General features: G+C 39.9%; 1 protein-coding gene across 5 annotated transcripts in view; it reads right to left on the bottom strand.

Annotated features, from left to right (window-relative positions):
- Zcchc7 (zinc finger CCHC-type containing 7) overlaps positions 1-17,121 on the bottom strand; it is a 194,829-nt gene extending 177,708 nt beyond the window's left edge. For 2 of the 5 annotated variants that reach the window (XM_048335707.1, XM_048336012.1), the window contains exons 1-2: positions 12,806-13,000; positions 11,818-12,559 (exon numbers count right to left, since the gene is read on the bottom strand). In XM_048335707.1, the coding sequence (XP_048191664.1) occupies positions 11,818-12,412 (595 nt within the window). In that variant the 5' untranslated portion in view covers positions 12,413-12,559; positions 12,806-13,000. The other 3 variants (XM_048335793.1, XM_048335864.1, XM_048335947.1) reach the window with 3 other exon arrangements.
- Between the last annotated feature and the right edge of the window lie 4,986 nt (positions 17,122-22,107).

Raw genomic sequence — 22,107 nt, 5'->3', positions numbered from 1 at the left:
TTAGAGAGTAAAAGTAAACTTTAATTTATTAATGCTTCCAAACTAATTGGGCTCCTTTCCTATGCTGAGACTATAAGGAAGAACATATCTTTGAAGAGTCAAAGTCATATTTCAAAACATGCTCTACTTTAAGAAGTCCCGCATAAAATATGCTTTAAACAACTGGTTATGTCGTTTGACTAACAAACAGGACCTGGTCCAATTGTTCTATGTTCCCTAAAGATATACAAAATTACATTTTTTTCCTCAACTTCAAATGGTGCACAAGGGGTTTACAATTTAACATGTTCTCTTAAGTGTCTAGTGCTTCTTTATCAGTCATCCTTCCCTCATACACCATCAGCCTATCAGTCCCTTCTCCTGATTCATTCCACATTTCCCACTTCTATTATTACATATATACATCGAGTATTCTAACTGCATTTGTTCACTGTTCCCTTTTTCTCTGATTATGCATTAAAAGAAAAGAAAAAGGAGATACATAAGCAACAGGCAGAAATCAATGTAACAAAAAATACAAGCAGAAAGTCTTCTAACATCATATATGAAAAACATAAATACATCTGGGCACTAGTGGCTCACATCTGTAATCCTAGCTACTCAGGAGTCTGAGATCTGAGTACTGAAGTTCAAAGCCAGCTGGGGCAGGAAAGTCTATAAGACTCTTATCTCCAATTAAATCACAGAAAAAGCCAAAAGCAGTGCTGTGGCCAAGTGGTATAGTGCTAACCTTGAGCAACAGGTGCTCAGGGACCACCACCCAAGCCCTAACTTCAAGCAACAAGACCAGGAAAGAAAGACAGAGAAAGAGGGGGAGGGGAATGGAGGGGAGGGACAGAAAAAGGGAAAGGAAGGGAGAGAGGGGGAGAGGGAGAGAGATAAAGTAAGCGGAAAAGAAAACAATAAATGCCCTTTCTCATTTAATTGGAGATGTCTTCTGAAAAAAACATGCTATTAAAATTCTTAGTCAGGGGGCTGGGAATGTGGCTTAGAGGTAAAGTGCTTGTCTAGCATGCATGAAGCCCTGGGTTCCATTACTCAGCACCACATAAACAGAAAAAGTCAGTAGTGGTGCTGTGGCTCAAATGGTAGAGCACTAGTCTTGAGCAGAAAGAAGCCAGGGACAGAGCTCAAACTCTGGGTTCAAGCCCCAGGCCAGGCCAAAAAAAAAAAAAATCATATCTAGACATGAATAAACATTAATACCACCAAACTGTTACGAGTTTCTACTAAGAATTTCACCAAAATCTTAATTCACCAAATTCACCTTCCAGAGGCTCAGCAAATGAAAGAAAGAATTAGCAAATGGGACTGCATCAAACTAAGAAGTTTCTGCATGGAAAAGGATATAGTTAAAAAGACCATCCTACGGAATGGGAGTTCAACTTTGCAAGCTAAATGTCAAATAACAGCCTAACATCCAGAATGCAACGAACTAAATCCTAAAAGAATCAACAATATAATTAATAAATGGGCAAATAAGCTAAACAGACTTCTCAGAAGTAAAAAGCGCCAATAGACACATGAAGAAATGCTCAACATCTCTAGTCATAAAGGAAATGTAAATTAAAACAACACTAAGATTCCATCTTACCCCAGTTAGAATGACCATCATCAAGAATACAAAAAGGGGGCTGGGGATATGGCCTAGTGGCAAGAGTGCTTGCCTCGCATACATGAGGCCCTGGGTTCAATTCCCCAGCACCACAAATACAGAAAACGGCCAGAAGTGGCGCTGTGGCTCAAGTGGCAGAGTGCTAGCCTTGAGCACAAAGAAGCCAGGGACAGTGCTCAGGCCCTGAGTCCAAGCCCCAGGACTGGCCAAAAAAAAAAAAAAAAAGAATACAAACAGGGGCTGGGAATATGGCCTAGTGGCATGAATGTTTGCCTTGTATACATGAAGCCCTGGGTTTGATTCCCCAGCACCACATATATAGAAAACGGCCAGAAGTGGCACTGTGGCTCAAGTGGCAGAGTGCTAGCCTTGAGCAAAAAGAAGCCAGGGACAGTGCTCAGGCCCTGAGTCCAAGGCCCAGGACTGGAAAAAAAAAGAAGAAAAAAAAGAATACAAACAACAACAGATGCTGGCATGGATGTGGAGGACCCCTTAATACACTGTTATGGGAATGTGAATTTGTTCAATCTCTCTGGAAAGTAGTTTGGAGATTCTAAACTAAACACAGAATTACCCTATGATACAGAAATACCAATCTTGGGCATTTATCCAAAAGATCACAAATCAGGATATGGTAAAGCCACTTGCACAACCATGTTCATTGCAATACTATTTCCCACTGTCCATGTAGGAAACAGCCCAAACTCCCCACAATGGATGGATCAATCAAGAAAATGTGGCATTTTTTTCATCCATTAGGAAGACTAATATTGCATCATTTATTTAAAAAAAAATGGAAACAGAAAAAACTATGGTAAATGAAGTACGTTAGGCCCAAAGAAACAAAGGACATGTTTTCTCTTATACATGGAAGGTAGAACTAATTTATAAATGTACAAGTAAACATACATTCAGAATTGTATGCAAGTATATACAAATGTATCAGCCAAGTACAGTACTTACAGGGAAAAATTCCAATGGTGTAAATCTTTGGAAAGACAAACTTACAGCCCAACAAAATAAATACCAGAAAACTAGCACTTGGCAGGTCAAAGGGAGGGGAGTAGACAAATGAAGACAGTAAGAAGTAAAACAGTCAAAATATTCAATATTAAAATATCCTAAGAAAATTGAGTTGGGTTTGGGTTGGAAGGAACGTGGGAGATAAAGGGGCTGACATTGATCAAGATGCATTATACTTACAAACTTTTGTTTGTAACAAACTTTTGTCTTGGTAACTCCTTTGTGCAACTGCTTAAAGATAATAAAAAATATAAAAAGCAGAAAAGAATTTCACCATCTATTCTATACTGTATTTACCCTGAACTTCAAGATAGAAGTTCAACAAGGTTCTTTCCTTCTCTCCCTCCCTTCCTTCTTTCCTTTCCTTCCTTCCTTGTGCTGTTCCTTGTGCTTGCCTTTAGGGCCTTGGAGCTGTCCCAAAGCTATCATTTGAGCCATACCTCCACACTTCCAGCCTTTTGGTGGTGTTAATGGAGGTAAGAGCCTCTCAGCTTTGTCTGCTAGGCTGACTTCCAAAGATGATCTTCAGATCTCAGCATCCTAAGATTACAGGATTACAGATGCGTGCATAGGAGCACAGAAAAGTGGTTCTTCTTAATACAGTGTTTGTGCATTTGTGTGTGCATGCATATGCTGGTCCTAAGGCTTAAACTCAGGGCCTGAGTTCTGAGCCATACCCCAACTTCTGACTTTTTGGTAGTCTTACTGGAGATAAGAGTCTCATGGACTTTCCTACCTGGGCTGGCTTAGAACCTCAACCCTCAAATCTCAGCCTCCTCTGAGTAGCCAGCATTACAGGCCGTGGCACCTGGCTTAATTCAGGATTTTATCTACCCTTGGCCACCTTTTCAAAAAAGTGTTATTACATTCCTCTAGAATGATTACATATTATGCTGGGGCATCTCTTGTATTTGTAGAAATGTATTTAGCTCTGGTATTACAGTAAACTCTCCACTGACATGCATTTCAATGTGTCTAAAGGCCTAAATAGCAATTCTTACATCTCAATACCTTTATGGTAGAGTAGCTTCCACATTTTTGGACCACTTTTAGGAATTCAGAATTAAGACTGTCATAAGGAAATATATCAGAAAATGTCATCAAATCAAACATAACTATATTTTTAAAAAGTATCATACTGGAGACCTGCTCAAAAACCATGAGCTGTAAGCCTGTATTTGTCACAATGGTCATGAAACTATCCCTGTAGTTTTTGTTTTGCCAAAATATTTTCCGATTAAGTCCCATTTTAGCTTTATAACTTTAGTGAAACAAAATATATTATGTAACCAGTAAAAAAATTAAGCTACTCGGGGCTGGGAATATGGCCTAGTGGCAAGAGTGCTTGCTTCGTATATATGAAACCCTGGGTTCAATTCCTCAGCACCACATATATAGAAAAGGCCAGAAGGGGCGCTGTGGCTCAAGTGGCAGAGTGCTAGCCTTGAGCAAAAAGAAGCCAGGGACAGTGCTCAGGCCCTGAGTCCAAGCGCCACTACTGGCAAAAAAAAAAAAAAAAAATTAAGCTACTCAAAGTTTACAATTAGAAAACTTCAGCTGTTAACTCCTAATGACTACCACTAGTTGATAATGTAGTCAGACAATGGTGGCTCACACCTGTATTCTTAGCTACTAAGGAGAATCATGGTTCAAGGCCAGCCTGGGAAAATTTTGGGAGAATTCATCTCAATAGAAAAAACTTGACATAACAGCACATACCTCTATTCCAGCTACAAAGGAAGCATAAATAGGAGATCAAAAACAAGATTCTGTCTCAAAAATAACCAGAGCCAAGAAGGAAGTGGGGAAGGGCATGTCTCAAGTGCTATGGAACTTGCTGTCTCTCAAGTATGAAAGCTCTGAGTTCAAATCACAATACTGATCAAAAAAGAATCTATAACTAACCATTACCTCATTCAAAAGTGAACTTTAAACTGAAATCTGAAGGGTAAGTATTAAATAGCCAAGCAATGTAGAAACTGATCCAAGCAAAATCTAAGAGAATATTTAAAGACACTGATCAACAAGATATTGATATAGTTGAAAAAAACAGAAATTCAAATATGTAACCTATTCTACTCAAATTTTAGTAAATATTAGTTTGGTAGCAGGTGCTAGGTATAAACAATTGCCTCTTAATTAGTTGCTCACCCCTGAAATCACATCTAAAAGCATTTTAGGGAGGAAAAATGGAATTTTATACAAAAATAGTTGGAAGAATGCCCTACATTGTTAAAAGCCATTGATTTTTACCTCATTTTAAAAAGCCATGATTTTTTTTTAAGCAAACCACAATTTCACTGTAACTCCAAATAATACTATATAAAGAACATTATTCTACATACAAAGATGGAACTGCAATTAAGTTCACCTAAGATTAGGTATCCACTATGTAGGGCAAACTTTGACAAACTGAAAGAGCAATATGCCCAAGTACTAGTGGATCCAGCCTATAATCCTAGCTATTTTGGATCCTGAGATTTGACAATCATGGTTCAAAATCAGCCTGAGTAGTAACTATCACCAGCTAACCAGCAAAAAGCTGGAAGTAAAGTTGTAGCTGAAGTGGTAGAGTTCCAACCTTGAGAAAAAGAAATCTAAGGGACAGGGGTCAGGCCCTGAGTTCAAGCCCTTGTACCAACACAATAAACAAACAAACAAATAAAAAACGTACAAAATCATACATTCTGAGGGAGGTCTATATAATGCAGGCCTCTATACCATCGTAGTCCCATGCAAAAAGCGCAGCTTCTTCAACTCTTAAAAATGCTGTATCCTATATACTTTATAGATGTTTTCTTTATAAATGCCAAATCTATTTAATTTTTTCTGTCTAAACCTTTCAAACTATCAAATACAAAAGAAATATTAAGATTAAAAAGTAGATTAAAACACGTTTCTGCAAGTGTAATTAGATTACTACTCATTAGTGTTAAATAAATTTTAAGACTTTAAGAAAATAGATGCTAAGTAAATGGATGGACCCAGAATAAATCATGTTAACTGTCTGGGCTGGCTTCAAACCCAAATCCTCAGATCTCAGCCTCCTGAGTAGCTAGGATAACAGGGGTGAGTCACCAGTATTTAGCTACCCTTTCTCTTTCCAAAAAAACAAGTTGTTGATTATTTCTCTATAATTTCTAAAGCACAAAGTATCTCTTCTCATCATCTGATTCTCTTATGAAAGTGAATCCTTAATATTAACTTCACAAATCAAAAACCATGACCATTTCCTTTGGTAATCTCTTCTTCAAACAGGAAAGTGCTTTGCTAATGGAACAGTCTCCCCCTCCCCAGCCCTCATCAATCTAGTTTTGCTTTCTAGGGTTTCTTATCTGTAGCCAGTCAGCCCAAAAATATAAAAGAAAAAATTCCAGAATGAACAGTTCACGTGTATCAAATGATATGCCATCCTAGTAGCAGAGCAAATCTTAAACTATTCTGCTTTGTCATCTTAGAATGTTAACCATCTCTTTGTCTAGCATATCCACACTGTATGTATGTATACATTATCTACCATCTCAGTCATCACAGTTTTCAAATCAACTGTCTCAGTACCACAGTGCTTGTGTTGAAATAAACTTCATTTTCCTTAATAATGACCCCAAGGCACAAGATAGTGAAACTAGGATATGTCACAGAGAAAAAATAAAGTGCTTCCTTTAAGGAAAAATGTACAAGTTCTTGATCTAATTTGGTGAGAAAAATCATATAAGGTTGCAAAGATCTATGGTTAAAAAAATCTATAAATGATATTACAAAAAAAGGAAAAATACTCATGATAGTTTGCTGCTGCATTTCAAATCGCAAAATGTATAGCTACAACATGAACTAAGTGCTTAAAGATTCAAATAGGCACTAAATTTGTGGGAGTTAGACATTATAACATTGTCATATTATGTTATTAGTGCCTAAATTATAAAATAAATGTACAATACAGGTACAGGAGAAAAACAGTAGGTCTGGTACTATCCTCAATTTCAGGCATCTGCTAAAGGTCTTAGGATGTGTTTTCTGAAGATAGGAATAGCAAAGCACTCTTACTAAGGAGAATAAAAGAAAGGCTACAAGTTTTAAAAGAAACAATTGACAAACCAAGCATAGATAGTTCTTACAAGAAGCCTTAGGAGCACTTCTTTAGGATACACAAGGTACTGGTTCAATTCCCAACCTGGAAGATGGAAGAAAGCCTTAAGAATTAAAGGAAACGAGGCCTAAACCTTAGAAATAATTTCCTACATATACCAGAAGAAAAAAAAGCCATTAAGTATATGGGCATTAAGAACCTATGATTTGGCAGAAATGTATTATAACCAGAGCCACCTTTATATGACTGTATATAAAGAGAAGATGAGTGTCACATCCTGTGGTCTAAATGAAAACTCAAAAACTTAGTAAATAACTTCAAATTATAAAATGAGAAGCGTTGAACATTAGATAAATAATGCCCCCAACTGTAAAATATTCACCAACAAAGCAAATTAAATGTTAAAGCACTTCACTAAAATTGAATAGGGGAAAGTCTAAGGTTTGCATAAAAGAGGGACTATTACTCTCATTTAGTAATATCAAGCACAAAATATGCATGTATTTATACAGTCTTCCATAAGTTACTAGTATCTCAACTCCACAAACAGTATAGTATTATTTGTTCATAGGGTGCAAGTTTTCAATTACATCTCAACATCGGGAGAGGGGTGTTAGGCCTGGGGCTTTTTTTATGTGCTGGTCCTGAGCTTTGAACTCAGGACCTAGCCTGGACCTGGATGCTGTCCCTGATCTTATCTGCTTAAGGCTAGCACTCTACCACTAGACTAACAGCTCTACTTCTGGCTTTTTTTAGTAGTTAACTAGAGATGAGAATATCATGGATTTTCCTGCCCAGGTTAGCTTCAAACCATGATCCTAAGATTTCAGGCCTCCTGACTACCTAGGATTACAGGCATGAGCCACCAGCACAACTATCTTCATCAAGATTTTAAGAGACTTAACTCAATCGTTGAAACTTCTACAAAACTACTACTTCTTACTACGTTTTGTCTCTTCAATGAACAACAAAGTCACTTAGACTAAAACAGTGTCTTTCCAACACATAACAGAATTTCCACATACTAACATGAAAAAAAGTCCTCTGTAAAAATTATTTTATGAATCAGATCTACTTAGAAAGGGGATAAAAATAATTAGAAAGTAATAACACACTTAAATAGGCATCATTACCAAACATATTACTTATTGAAAAGAGGATTATACTAGATCAACTAAGGGGGGAAAAAGGGAAGGATTTGTATTTATATATACACACACACATACATACACACACACACATTTTTTTTTAATTTTTTTTTGGTCAGTTGTGGGGCTTGAACTTGTCCCTGAGCTCTTCAGCTTAGGGCCAATGCTCTACTACTTGACTCATAGTGCCACTTCCGGTTTTCTGGTCGTTAATTGGAGATCAGAGGTCTCACTGATTTTCCTGCCCAGGCTGGCTTTGAACTGTGTTCCTCAGATCTCAGCCTCCTGAGTAGCTAGGATTACAGGTGTGGGCCACGGATGCCCAGCTTGAAAATCTGTTTTTAAGAATCAAGTTAAATTATAAAACTACCAACATTGTCTTGACCGCAGAATTTGACTAGAACAGAAAAACGAATCTTAGAATTAAAAAAGAGGGAAATATGGATATACAAATAAAAGCAACATACACAGAATGTTGGATTTACTTACAATCCTATTTTATGTTGCAGAAAAGGTAGTATATAAACACTAACATTTAAATGAATGTATACCTGTAAGGATGAAATAGATTTTTATAAAACCATAAATGCACGGAAAATATAAGGAAATTTCTCTCTCCTCTCTCTCTCTGTCCCTGTCTCTTCCTCTTCCTCCCCCTCCTGGGGCTTGAACTCCCTTCCCCCCACCCCCCCACCCCACCCCCCCGCAGCTTTTTTGCTCAAGGCTAGTGCTCTGCCACTTAAGCCACAGCTCCACTTTCAGCTTAGCATAGATTTTAATATGCTAGAAAGTGCAAATCATCATAAACTATTCCCATAAAAGACAAAATGCTTTATATCAAAGTGCCTGTTGGTAAATCAAACAGAAATTTGCAACATGGCAAGTTACAGTTAAAATGAAATGCAGCTAATTGACAGTAATATAAAATGCAGTCACTATAACATCCAGTTTTGAGAGTGCCTTGAGAAATTAAACATTACTAATAAATCCATTCTTAGGTATGTACTTCAAAGAACTAAAAGCAGGTTTTCAAGTTAACACAACCAGGCACATTCACAGCAGAACTATTCATAATAATCAAAAGTCCAATCTCCATTAGCAGATGAATGGATAATCAAAATACAGTACACTCATATAATGGAATATTATTCAGCCTTGAAAAGTAGTGAAATACTGACAGCTACAATCATAACAGATACTTATAAACAGCTTTTGCTAAAAAGCACCGACTCCTCACTTAAACTTGCAAATGTCCAAAGATTAATTGAATGAAAGATACAAGCTTAGTAGCATCCTTGCCTCCATTTTACATCTACCTCTTTACTCTGGCTGTCTCTCCTCTGCAATCATCTTGGGTTGCAAAAAAGACAAGACTGATGAATAATGTCTTCACAATGAAAGCTACTCCCAATGAAAAAAAACAGCAGACCCTCACAGGACAGACCTAAATGAAGAGAATTATTTATAATGATGCAGCTACAACCTGGAGCAAAAGTAACCAATGTATAGGAACCAGACTGCTCTCCTCAAGTAAGGACAGCAGTAATTGCTCCAGAATCCCTAGAAGAATCAGAACTGAGATAATAATCAACCAGGCCACACTTTGCCAGTCTGTTTAATTATGTATACAACATCTTTTTTTTCTGGCCAAATCTTCCTCTTTAAATCTAAAGCTCTTGTCAGTACCCTACAGATGGGCTGAAGTATGTTCTTTTTGCCACTTTCTATGGCATGTCCAAGCCACATAAGATATGTCTCTGTTCTTCACTACTACCAGACTCTTTATTTCATGAACTGTCAAGTGACTGGACTTTACATTTTCACTTGGCTTTCTTGCTCAGGGCTAAGGCTCTACTACTTGAGCCATACTTCCAATTAGGCACTTTGCTGGTTAATTAAAAATGGAGTCTCTTGAACTTTTCTGCCCTGGCTAACTTCAAACTTAGATCTTCCAGGTTTTAGCTTCCTGAGTTGCTAAGTTTATAGGCACCTGATTAAACAAGGTAATTTGATAAGTGAAACTCTTTCATATACCTCCTTTAGCTAAAACCTATCTTCTGCCAATAGAGCCATGCAAGCAGTAACTCTCAGGGAAACCTGTCAACTGGCTCTCCTCCTGAGTCAATCAAAAGGAGAATGTCCATTCCTGCCTCCCCTCTACATTCTTAATCCAGTGCTATCCTCTATCATCATACTACTTCCTCTTTATTCCAACCCATGGGTCTCAGACGTCTGGAGTCCTTTACAATTAGTTACTATGTTGGTTACGCAGATGCATTCATTAATAATATAAAGACCATCTCTCACTCAGATGCATTAATTAATGTAAAGACCATCTCTCACATGTCTCAATGTTGTGAATTTTGCTATAGTAGAATCAAGTGATGTAGCTAGTATAACAGCTTTAACACTATTCTTTTTACTGAGAAATTCTTAGGATCAGCAAACTACAGCTATGACAGCTACTTATTATATCTAAATAAGATTAATAGAATCAATTGATAAAGTCCCCATTTCTTTAGGTACTATGTGAAGCTGCTTTTCCCTAAAGGCAAAAGTTGAATAGTTAAAGAGATTATTTGGCACAGAAGCCTAAAATATCTCCTGATTCTGCAAAAAAAAAAAAAATAGCTAGTCTCTGGGCATCCAAGCATCATCTGTAAAGACACTTTCTTCAGAGGACAACAATGTCACTAAAACTTTTGAAGCAGTAATACAGAACATAAATAAAGGAGCATCTCAAGACAACTAGTATGTGAGGAAGATACAAAAGGCTATTTGCAAGAAATGTGGCATTAGGCATAAAGAAAGAAAAAGACTTAAAAAAATAAGACTACAAGGTGACTACATGTGACAGAAGAGACAAAGTTAACATCAAAATCTTAATCCTCAGTAATATGGCTTAAAATGTGCATTTTCTCCTACAATTCTTGAGAATTTTAGCTTTTCATATTTTTTCTTGTCTTGCTTGTTATGCAATTTCTGAAGTACTAATTTCACCCTTCTTTTTTTCTACAGCATTTTTTTTTTTTTTTAGAGGAAGGAGGGTTTGAACTCAGGGTCTTGCACTTGCTAGACAGGTGCTCTACCACTTGGGCCATGGCCCCAGCCCTTACTCTTCATCTTCTACATTCCAGGCATTCCTCATGCTGTCTGGCTAGCTCCTGAGTAAGCAAATCACTTATGAAGAGGCAGTCCCAACAGAGTTAGCCAAATGTCAGACACAGATGAAGTACTCACCTGTGGTACCAAATAAAAGATGAGAACTTAAGTTTCCAGGTCTAGAACTTGATCCAGCCAAACAGGAAAAACCAGTTAAGATATGCTTACAGCAGAAGTGTCTTTGATATATTCTTTCTAATATTTAGAGACCATTAGAGTACTCTACTGACAGTATCATGAGATCAACATTAAAAATGAGCAAATAAAAGGCACTAACCCTGCTGGTCTTCTGTGTAGGAAAAAACAACCCTCCTGGGCTGGGACTATGGCTTTATGGTAGAGTACTTACTTAGCATGCATGAAGCCCTGGGTTCGATTCCTCAGCACCACATATATAGAAAAAGCCAGAAGTGGCACTGTGGTTCAAGTGGTAGAGTACTAGCCTTGAGCAAAAAGAAGCCAGGGGCTGGGGATATGGCCTAGTGGCAAGAGTGCTTGCCTCTTATACATGAGGCCCTGGGTTCAATTCCCCAGCACCACATATACAGAAAATGGCCAGAAGTGGCGCTGTGGCTCAAGTGGCAGAGTGCTAGCCTTGAGTAAAAAGAAGCCAGGGACAGTTCTCAGGCACTGAGTCCAGGCCCTAGGACTGGCCAAAAAAAAAAAAAAAAAAAAAGAAGCCAGGACAGTGCTCAGGCCTTGAGTCTAAGCCCCAGGACTGGCAAAAAATAATCTTCCTTATTAAAGATAATAGTACTTTTCAAAATAGCCAGTATACTAACCTTCAGTAACAGAGTTTTCGCATCCCACAAGATTGAGAAGGATATCATCATCTTTATCATCTTCTTCACATCCCAGTAGCATCCAGCTTTCAATATTTTCATTTTCTGAAGTGGTGCTCTCTTGTTCTTCACTTGAACTGACCTCTATAATCATGACCTCTCGGATAACACCAGATTTCTCTTCAGATTTAGGCTTTTCAATATCCCTCTTATCAGCCAATTCATTAGAATGATGAGAAGCAGGAAGATCTTGAGTCTTTTCATGTTCTTGATCTCTAAATTTTTTTCTTTTACATCTATAAATACTATCTTCATCAGACAAAGTGATAATCTCTGACTCATCTGATAACTGGATGACCTCACTATCTGAAAGAACAATTAAGTTCTGATTTGGTTTACTATCAGATGATTCTGAATTCTCGGAGTTGTCTTCTTCATGTCCTTCCTCCCTGATGGCATTACCAAGATCTTGGGCATAGTGAACTTGGCTGTAAAGTTGGAATTCCACTTCACTATCAACACTCAGTTCACTAGATGACTCTTCCCGATAAAGGTCATCTTCATATGCTTCTATAGTCTCATAGCCGCCAAACATTATGAAAAGTTGGTTATCTAAGGGCTGTAAAAGAAAGTTATACAAAGAATATATTTTAAAAGCTTAGATCTTGTCTAGTTATCATCCAAGAACCAATTTCTATGTAGAGGCCCATCATTTTTCTCCAATATATTAAAATACTTTTTCCTCTTACTTTTAATTTTTTTTTTTTTTTTTTTTTTTTTTTTTTTTTTTTTTGCCAGTCCTGGGCCTTGGACTCAGGGCTTGAGCACTGTCCCTGGCTTCTTTTTGCTCAAGGCTAGCACTCTGCCACTTGAGCCGCAGCGCCACTTCTGGCCATTTTCTGTATATGTGGTGCTGGGGAATCGAACCGAGGGCTTCATGTACACGAGGCAAGCATTCTTGCCACTAGGCCATATCCCCAGCCCCTACTTTTAATTTTTAACAGGTCTAAATCCTATTATGACCCACTGTAATAATATCCACCCCTTTCAAATGAGAATTACTACCAACAAATTAAGTTATAGCTATTCACAAAAATCTATTTCTAAGGTATACTGGAAAAGAAAAACAGATGGAGACCCACTGCTTCACAACACTTATTCTTCAAAATGTTTAAAATTACAAAAGAAGATTCTAAGTATCTCTCACTGTATCATGCATTTTTCATCTCTTCCTTTATTCTGGCCCTCTATTTCCACCTTTCAGGTATGTGGTCTCATGCCAGAATATTACTTTCACTATTACTAAAAGCTGAAACAGAATGTCATTATATGTACTGTTCACAGTGCAGTTAATTATTCTCAACTAAAAACAATCTCAATGAATGGAGGTATAGGTCAATGTTAGACTGACTGCATGCTTTGCAAGTAAAAGGAAGTTTTAATCTCTAGCACTAGTAATAACAATAACCCCATGGCCTTCTGATCCTTGGCACAAAGAATACCTTGAAAATATTTAATGAATTTGTATACTTTCCTGCTAGTTATAAAAATGTATATGAGGGGCTGGGAATATGGCCTAGTGGCAAGAGTGCTCATCTTGTATACATGAAGCCCTGGGTCCGATTCCCCGGCACCACATATATAGAAAATGGCCAGAAGTGGCGCTGTGGCTCAAGCGGCAGAGGCTAGCCTTGAGCAAAAAGAAGCCAGAGACAGTGCTCAGGCCCTGAGTCCAAACCCAGGACTGGCAAAAAAATAATAAATAAATAAATAAAAATAAATAAAAATGTATATGAAATACGAACTTTACTAAAGACATAAAATTGAGGCAAATCTCTCAGCTCTAGGATAAAATGCATAAACACTTTATTTTCCTACTGCATGTATATTAAATACTACACATCCTCAACTTAGCTTTAACATCTCTTTCCACCAAACTAAATTAATTGTCCCTTTTACAGTTATCCATAGCACTTTGTATTTCAAAACCCTTACCATATTTCTAATTATCTAGTCCCAGTAACAATGTCAGTTTATCCTTTCTTCCACTTTTAGCTATACAGATACAGCAATACAAAAATAAGTTTCCTTAGATTTCCAATTCTCTGATCAAAAGGTCAGAGTTTGTGATGGTAGTTTTGATTTAAAAACAACAACGAAACAGCTCAAGAATCACATGAACCAAAGCCCAAAATGCACTAAACTTAAGCTGGACTATTTTGTTTACCAAAATAAAGAAACTAACTTTTAGTGCCTTTTTCCTCCTAAGTACAATATACTTGTTCCCTGTCTCACTGTCTTTCAGGTTGCTCTGCTGTTATTGTCATACAAGTTAAATGTTGCTGTCTGAATAATAATGCTCATGGCACTTATCAGTTTATATTGAAATGTTAGCCTCAGAGGAATTCAAATAAAAGATGAATCCTTTCCTTTTTATTTAATAGGTAAATTAATTCTAAAAGAAGTCAAAGGAATTATGCTTCCTTCAAAATCCTCACTGGATCCATCCTGAGGATCCAGTGTGGACTTAAGATAAAACCTAATTCCAGTGCAGCACAGAAAAAAATTAAAGAGCTAAATTACAGAGTTATAAATTTGTACTACTCTTGGAGGCATCCCAAAGGAAAAGGATTAAGAGTAGAGCCATCGGCACACCTGTGAATATATGCCAAAAATAAACTACAGAACCATAATAAAAACTGACTTCCTTGGGTCTAAGGATTTATCTTTTCCTCTGTAATGTAGAAAAATGAATTGAACAATTTAGCCCCTATGGCCTTTAAGAGGATTTTGTATCTTCTCTACTTGAAAATTGTGCTCAGGGATAGCATGCTCTCTTCTATTTATGTAGCTTATGTATGCCAGGGTTAACGTTTGCCTCAGGCTGCTTTTGGTTTATGTTACCCTTTTAATTACATCCAAATGCATATATTTTTAAAAAGTAAATGCAGAAAAAAATGTATACTTGTTGAGCAATACACATCATGTATACATACACATCCCTTAACTGGGAAGGCTTTCTCAACATTTGGGTCATTGTAAACAACTTCTAAGCACACTTAAATAAGTTACACAAGGTCTTTATGACAGCACAAACCTTTAATCTAGAAGAGACCTGTTGGATTATTTCACATAGCCTCCTCAATCTATATAGAAGGAAACTGAAATCCAAGAGATAATGAGACCCAAAGAGATAATGAGGCCTATCCAAGGTTAGGCAGCTAGTTAAGACCATAGTGGAATATATTTACATTTTCATGAGTCTCAGCCAAGTGCTAAGACTTTTTTTTAATTTCAAAATAAATGATTTCAAATAAAAGTTGGTACATGTGCATCAGATCTAAAACTAAATTTACCTCATACATATATATCCATTTTACTTTCAACTGTAGCGCAAAACCTATGAGGGGCAATTAATTAGAAAGAAAAGCACACATTCAAATTCCAGTTTACTATCCACAAATCTCTCAAACTGGTACTCAAAAACTTTACCAGTCCTACAACTATATCATGGAAATGGGAATGAAATTTATCTTAAAAATTAATATGGCTTAACAAACATAGTAATAGCTATAGCCAATAAATTACCACAACAGTCCTTACCATTATAAAAAGGAGCAGTGATTTACTGATTTTTTTTAACAATATAAGGCTTAATTTTTAAGCTTTCAAAAATTTACTCAATCTTTAAAGCCAATATTTTCATTCTAACAGTCTATCTACTGGTCACTCTGAATATTTTCCTCTTATTTCCTTCCAAACCACTTAAGCCATATGTCCTCTGCATCCATTGCAGACAAAGTTAAATAAAACCTACAGCTTTTATTTTATTTTCATTTATTTTACATGCTGGGGGATTAAACCAATAGCCTCAAACCTGGCCTTTAAACAAACAGTTTTAATCAGAATTTGATTAATACATTTCTTATTCTCAACTAAAAATTTCTGACTCTTTAGATTCTACCCTGACCAGAGATAGTGATATACAAATAAGTTAAAAAGGTGACTGCCACTTTGAATCAAATGTCTGCAGACATGTATATATCCTAAAGTGTAAAACAATGGTCACATAAGAGACAGAAATGCCTTGAAGGAAGAAAAGTAGGCTAAATTTATTGTGGTAAAATCCCAACTGTTCTTGGGAGTCTTTTTTATAAGAACAAACTCTGTCTACAAACAGTTCCCTTCCTTTACCTTTCTCTCAGCTGTTCTCCTTTGCCCTACAGACTGTTATCCTGACAATCCTCCCTTCCAATTCATTTCCCGGTCTTCCGATTTTCTAGCTAACAGCTGCACTAAACTGTTGTTAAACAATGTTGTTAAATACAATTCACCTCTTTAAAGTCTTCTTTATGTGACGGCCTAAATATTCAAAACAAAGTCTAGAGCTTGGGAAGGGAGCTGAATAATAACTAATTATAAGGCTCTGATTTTATACTTGAGGAAAGTGGGCTAGGGGAAAATTTTCAGTGAGCTAAAAAAAGACTTTTTTTTTTCCTAATTCAACCCGGAACTCTGCAACAACCGTTAATTCTGCCTAAAGAGATTCCAAAAGTCGCCAAGGTAAATCAGTGGTGGCGCCGAGGCTAGGATCCAGGCCTAACTCCCAGCCTGTTTGTCAAATGCACTGGCAACTTTCCCTAAAGCTGAAGGCAACTACTACCGGCCAGCTGGATGTGAGGGGTGACGCGAATCTTGGCTATAGTTAGGTCATCTTGCTTCATATGAGGGGGAAAAGGCATGGCTCCCCCAAATTTCTGTGGTCTAGCAATACCGAAGTTGGCCCAGGACTGCAAAGTCCTCAAAAGCCAGGCTCCCCCTAGGTGCAGCCGGGTCTCCGCATTTAACTAGGGAAGCTTGCGGGGCACATAGGTAAAACAGGCTGAAAGGCCACCCCCTCTTAGACGCATCCAGGGCCAGCCTTTCTTGAACTCCGGTCTCAGGGCAATGGAGGGTCAGGGAGACGCGGGAAGCCCGGCCCCGCCAGGCCTGGTAGCCGCGTGGGAAAGCGCGCGGCTGACGGGCCATTCGTCGAGGCCGCGCCGCACCTCCTCGCACCACGAGTGAAGAGCGAGCGGGCCGCGGAGGCCTGTGAGCGGCACGCGCGAGTTCCAGTCTCACGGGCAAGGCAGAGTGGGGCAGGGGTCCCGCGGCCGCGGGCGGCACGGGGTCCGTCACACACATACTCACTGCCGCAGCTGCGACCAGGAAGCACCAACCAGGAACCAAAACGCGTAGAGGGACGGGGAGGGGCGAGGACAAATGAGGTAAGGAAGTCGCGTCCGCGAGAACTCCGGAGGAGGGAAGACACTTCCGGGGAAAACAGAACCCACCGCAGACGTCCTTCCGTCCCTGCCCAACCCTCAGGCCCTTCCTGCGCATGCGTGTCAACTGTTAACTCTTTCCTGCTTATAACTTTTTGGTTCCGCTTGTGTTGCTCCTTTCCCTTCATCCGTTCTTCCTCAAATACCCAGGCTTCATTTTTGGTAGCACTTATTTTGTTTGAATGAGTTGCACAAAAGAATAACTACATATAGAGCAAACAGACGGAGCTGGGTCCACTCGTGACCTAGAGAAAACTACAACTCCCATGATGCCTTAGGAGACAGCGAACAGGCTCTGCCTACTCCCGCGTTCTTCTGCTCTCCCTCACGATGCCCACGTGGTTGGGAGCCGACCCGAGGCCTCTTAGCTCCAGGGCAGGCTCAGCTGGCCACTTCAGCGGATGTCAAGCGGAACCCCTGTGAAAGGAAAGGCCTTTTCGAGAATGTCTGCCTTCTAGATTCATCAATCCTGCGCAGGATGACCTCAACTGGCCCCTTACACCCATAGGTTGAAATGAGTTTAATTCACACTAGAGTGCTCTCACTCTGCCGTCCCCAACAGATTTAACCCTTTGTGAACCTTGTAAGACCTGCACTCCTGCTAAAGTTTGGCCTCAATGCTGGTCGTTTGGAACCTTCTGAATGCTATAAGATAGTATTGGGAGTTTCTGGCTTTAGTTCCCAAGTTCACCCTTAAAAAAAAAAAATTATTTAGAAAGTGGTGCTGTGGCTCACGTGGTAGAGTGCTCCCTTGAGCACAAAGACGCTTAGAGACTGCATCCAGGCCCTGAGTTCAAGCATAGGATGGGCCAAATATATATATATGAGGTGCCAGACTTTGAAGTCAGGCCCCACCACGTGAACCCCATTTTAGAATCGAACCCTGAGCCAATCAGATTTGTACCTGTGTTCTAATCTTGCTTGCACAGCTGATTGTTGTAACCTTGTTCTTTGCCTTTATAAGCCCTGTGTAATCACAGCTCGAGGCTTCCTCCTAACCTCCACTGTGTCGGTGGGTAGGACGAGGCCCGAGTTGGCAGCTCGTTAAATAAAGCCTTGCCTTGCTTTTGCATTTCGGAGTGTCTGAATCTCGGTGGTCTTCTTGGGGGTGGTCTTGCGTCTTGGCACAACATTTGGGGGCTCGTCCGGGATAGCCCCAGAGACCCCGAGATCCCAGACTCCGAAGGTAAGAAAACAGCACTGTTCATTTGTCTTGTCCTGTAATTTGTCTGTTTTGCTTTTGCTTGTAGGGCGCGAGTCAGTTTGGTTTTTGGCCGGAACTGACCAGGAGGACCTCCTAAACGAGACTCAACCCGCCCACCTTGTACTTGGGTCTGCTCCTTCTGCTTATCTGGCAGGAGGTTGTGGGCCAACTTGGGTCCACTCCTCCCGTACCCTGGCAGGAGGTTGTGGGCCAACTTGGGAGATCTCCAACTCGTAACTCGGGTCCACTCCTTCTGCACCCTTGCAGGAGGTTGTGGGCCAACTCGGGTCCACTCCTTCTTACAGGAGGTTGTGGGCCAACTCGGGTCCATTCCTTCTGCACCCTTGTAGGAGGTTGTGGGCCAGCTTGGGAGATCTCCAACTCGTAACTTTTCTTAGGCCTGTGTGTTTTCCTCCTTTTGTATTAATTGTTTTGTTTTTGTAGCCTTTTGGAAGAAATTTGGAAGTAAAATTGTCCTAAATAATTATTGCAAAGTGAGAAAAGGAGAATTATGGCTACCAAAATGTTTAATTGCCATTCCAGCTTCTTTGTAGGTTTTTTTGTAACAGTTTCCAGCAGGCCCACAGAGAAGCACAGGTGATTCCTACAAGTTTGTCAAGATCTAATACTGACCCTTAATAAGTTCCAGGTAAGAGAGCATGCTTAAAAACTACTTCTGTGTGGACCACCTTGTTGCTTATAATTGGAGTAAAGTGGCCCCTTATAAGACTCATTGATCTGAATCTGCGGTTCGAAGCCAGCCCGGGCAAAGAAAGGTCCCTGTGAGAGACTTGTCTGTAATCAGCCAGCAGAGTGCTGGGAACGGAGTGGTGTGGAGCTCAAAAGTGGTACGGTGCTAGTCTTGAGCTGGAGAGCTGAGGGACAGCACTCAGGCCCTGAGTCCAAGTCGAAAGTCACTCCTCCTGGGACAAAAGTGATGGAGCATCCAGAGGCAGTAAGCCACTGCTTGGATGGCAGAGATGGTGTCAGATCCTAGAGTCACTACTGTTGGCCTTTCAAAAGTTAAAGCTGGGAAGTCCTAGAAGAATAGTTCGTAAGCATGCCTTTCCAATGCCCATGTCTGTCTACTGGGCAGGAATTTGCCAGTCATCTGTGATAGTGGTTAGTAAGGGTAAGTTTGTCAAATGAGAGGATAGATTAAAATCTCACCCCCCGCATTTACTCAAAGCCCTGACTGGCAGTGAGAATTTTAAGCTCATACATCTGTTTAGTAAAGAAAGCTTGTAGACCTGAGATTGTGTCCTTATTGAGATCTGTTAAAGGCCTGTCAGCTTGCCAATGCCCCCAATCAACAGATTACTAAAGGAGCTCGCCTCTGTGGGAATAGGCCAGGTGTGTATTGGGAAGTAGATTTCACAGAAATTACAAATATTTGCTAGTTTTTGTAGACACATTTTCAGGATGGGTTGAAGCCTATCCAACAAAGCATGAGACTGCGAATGTAGTGGCTAAGAAGATCTGGAAGAAATCCTACCCAGGTATGGCTTCCCATCCACCATTGGGTCAGACAACGGACAGGCTTTCGTCTCAAAAGTAAGTCAGGGAATAGCTGCAGCACTGGGGACGGATTGGAAATTGCATTGTGCTTATAGACCCCAGAGTGCAGGACAGGTAGAGAAAATGAATTGGACTCTAAAAGATATGATTCTGCTTCTGTCCCTACCCCCCATTTATTCAGACCAGGGGACTGAAATCCTAAGAACCACGGTGGAAGGAACCCTAGACGGCATCGCCACTTGGGTTCATTGCTTCTACGCCAGGCCAGCTGACCCCTTTGCCCTGGATGACAACTACCGTGGTGGAACATGGGAGGTCTCCAAGCACCCAACTCAGCCGCTTCGCCTTCGCCTCAAGAAAAGAAAGTTAGACTGAATATTGTTATAATTTTCTTTTTGCCTTCTTTCCTTACTACCCTGGCTAGTGTTGATGTTATTTTGGCAGCTCACTCCAAAGTGAGGTGAATCCTGCAGTCCCTTGGTAAAGTAGACTAAGGTTATAGGTTCCTGGCTAGGTAAGGTCAACGCCCCTGAGTCAGCCTGAAGAAATTACAGAAGATAGATGATCTTCACCCATCAGCCCCCCTTTAAAACCGAGGGACCAGAGTTATTTTCGGATACTACTTTTGGCCCTACTGGCCCATGCCTTACCTCTATATCATCCCCTAGATATGCAAGCCATTGAAATGGACAGAATGGAGCCATGATTGGCTCCCAAGGTACCAAAAAGAAAAAGGGGGAAATGAGGTGCCAGACTTTGAAGTCAGGCCCCACCACGTGAACCCCATTTTAGAATCGAACCCTGAGCCAATCAGATTTGTACCTGTGTTCTAATCTTGCTTGCACAGCTGATTGTTGTAACCTTGTTCTTTGCCTTTATAAGCCCTGTGTAATCACAGCTCGAGGCTTCCTCCTAACTTCCACTGTGTCGGTGGGTAGGACGAGGCCCGAGTTGGCAGCTCGTTAAATAAAGCCTTGCCTTGCTTTTGCATTTCGGAGTGTCTGAATCTCGGTGGTCTTCTTGGGGGTGGTCTTGCGTCTTGGCACAACATATATATATATATTTTTTTTTTAGTTGATTATGCCAGAGGGGGACTGGGAATATGGCGTAGTGGTAGAGTGCTTGCCTGGTATACTTGAGGCCCTCTGGGTTAGATCCTCAGCTCCACATATATAGAAAAAGCCACAAGTGGTACTGTGGGTCGAGTGGTAGAGTGCTAGCTTTGAGCAAAAAGAAGCCAGGGACAGTGCTCAGGCCCTGAGTTCAAGCCCCAGGACTGGCAGAAAAAAAAAGTCTTAATTGTTTTTGCCGGGCTTCTGTGGCTGTTGCCTGTAATCCTAGCTACTCAGGAGGCTGAAATCTGAGGATCGCCATTCAAAGCCAGCCCAAACAGGAAAGTCCCTGATACTCTTATCTCCAATTAACTACCAGAAAACCGGAAGTGGTGCTGTGGCTCAAAGTGGTAGAGCTCAGAACAGCGCTCAGGCCTAGAGTTCAAGTCCCACAACTGACAAAAATAAATAGATAAAAATAAATACTTGCCTATAGTAAAACCATCTATACAACATTACAAATACATTTTACCAACTGGTCTCTCACAAAGACCTTGAAAGATAATCTTGACTTTTATTCTTTTTGCCAACACTTCCTGAGCATCTGTTAAGATCCAAGCTTTGCTAGAAAGTGCTGATAGATCAAATATCTGTATCAAATCATATACAGCAGAGAGGGGAAAAAGAATATAGTTTGGCTGTAGTCTGATGGAAAGACAGCCATGGTCAGTGGCCATGGGGGTGAAAAAGCTGCAACCTGTAGTTTTATGACCTTACAACAATTATGAGTTTGACAGGAACTACAATTAGAAAATTTGCATTATGGTAAATGCTGGGAAGAAAAAGGACAAGATACTATGAAAATTTTTTAAATTCCTTTTGAAGAAAAGGAAACAGGCACATAAGTGGGTCCCAGTACTCAGGAAGCAGAGACAGAATTCTAGGCCAGCAAAACAACTATATGGGAAAGGCAAAGAGGAAGGAATAGATTGAGAGATTGAGGGAAAAACCAAGAACTGAACCCACCAATCATCAATTCATGACCTCAAGCAACTGGAATACAGCATGGTGCTACTTGGCCTGAAGATGAATTTAAAAAACTGCAGGAGTCCAAGTCACAGAGATGTATGACAATAATAACATATAAAGCGTGTGCGGCACGTGCACATATTAGGTATTGTTTAGGAGCTCT

The sequence above is a fragment of the Perognathus longimembris genome, chromosome 1 (assembly GCF_023159225.1).
Source record: "Perognathus longimembris pacificus isolate PPM17 chromosome 1, ASM2315922v1, whole genome shotgun sequence".
Classification (NCBI taxonomy): Eukaryota; Metazoa; Chordata; class Mammalia; order Rodentia; family Heteromyidae; genus Perognathus; species Perognathus longimembris.
Note: the sequence above shows the minus strand (reverse complement) of the source record. Positions and strands in the feature narration are given on the sequence as shown.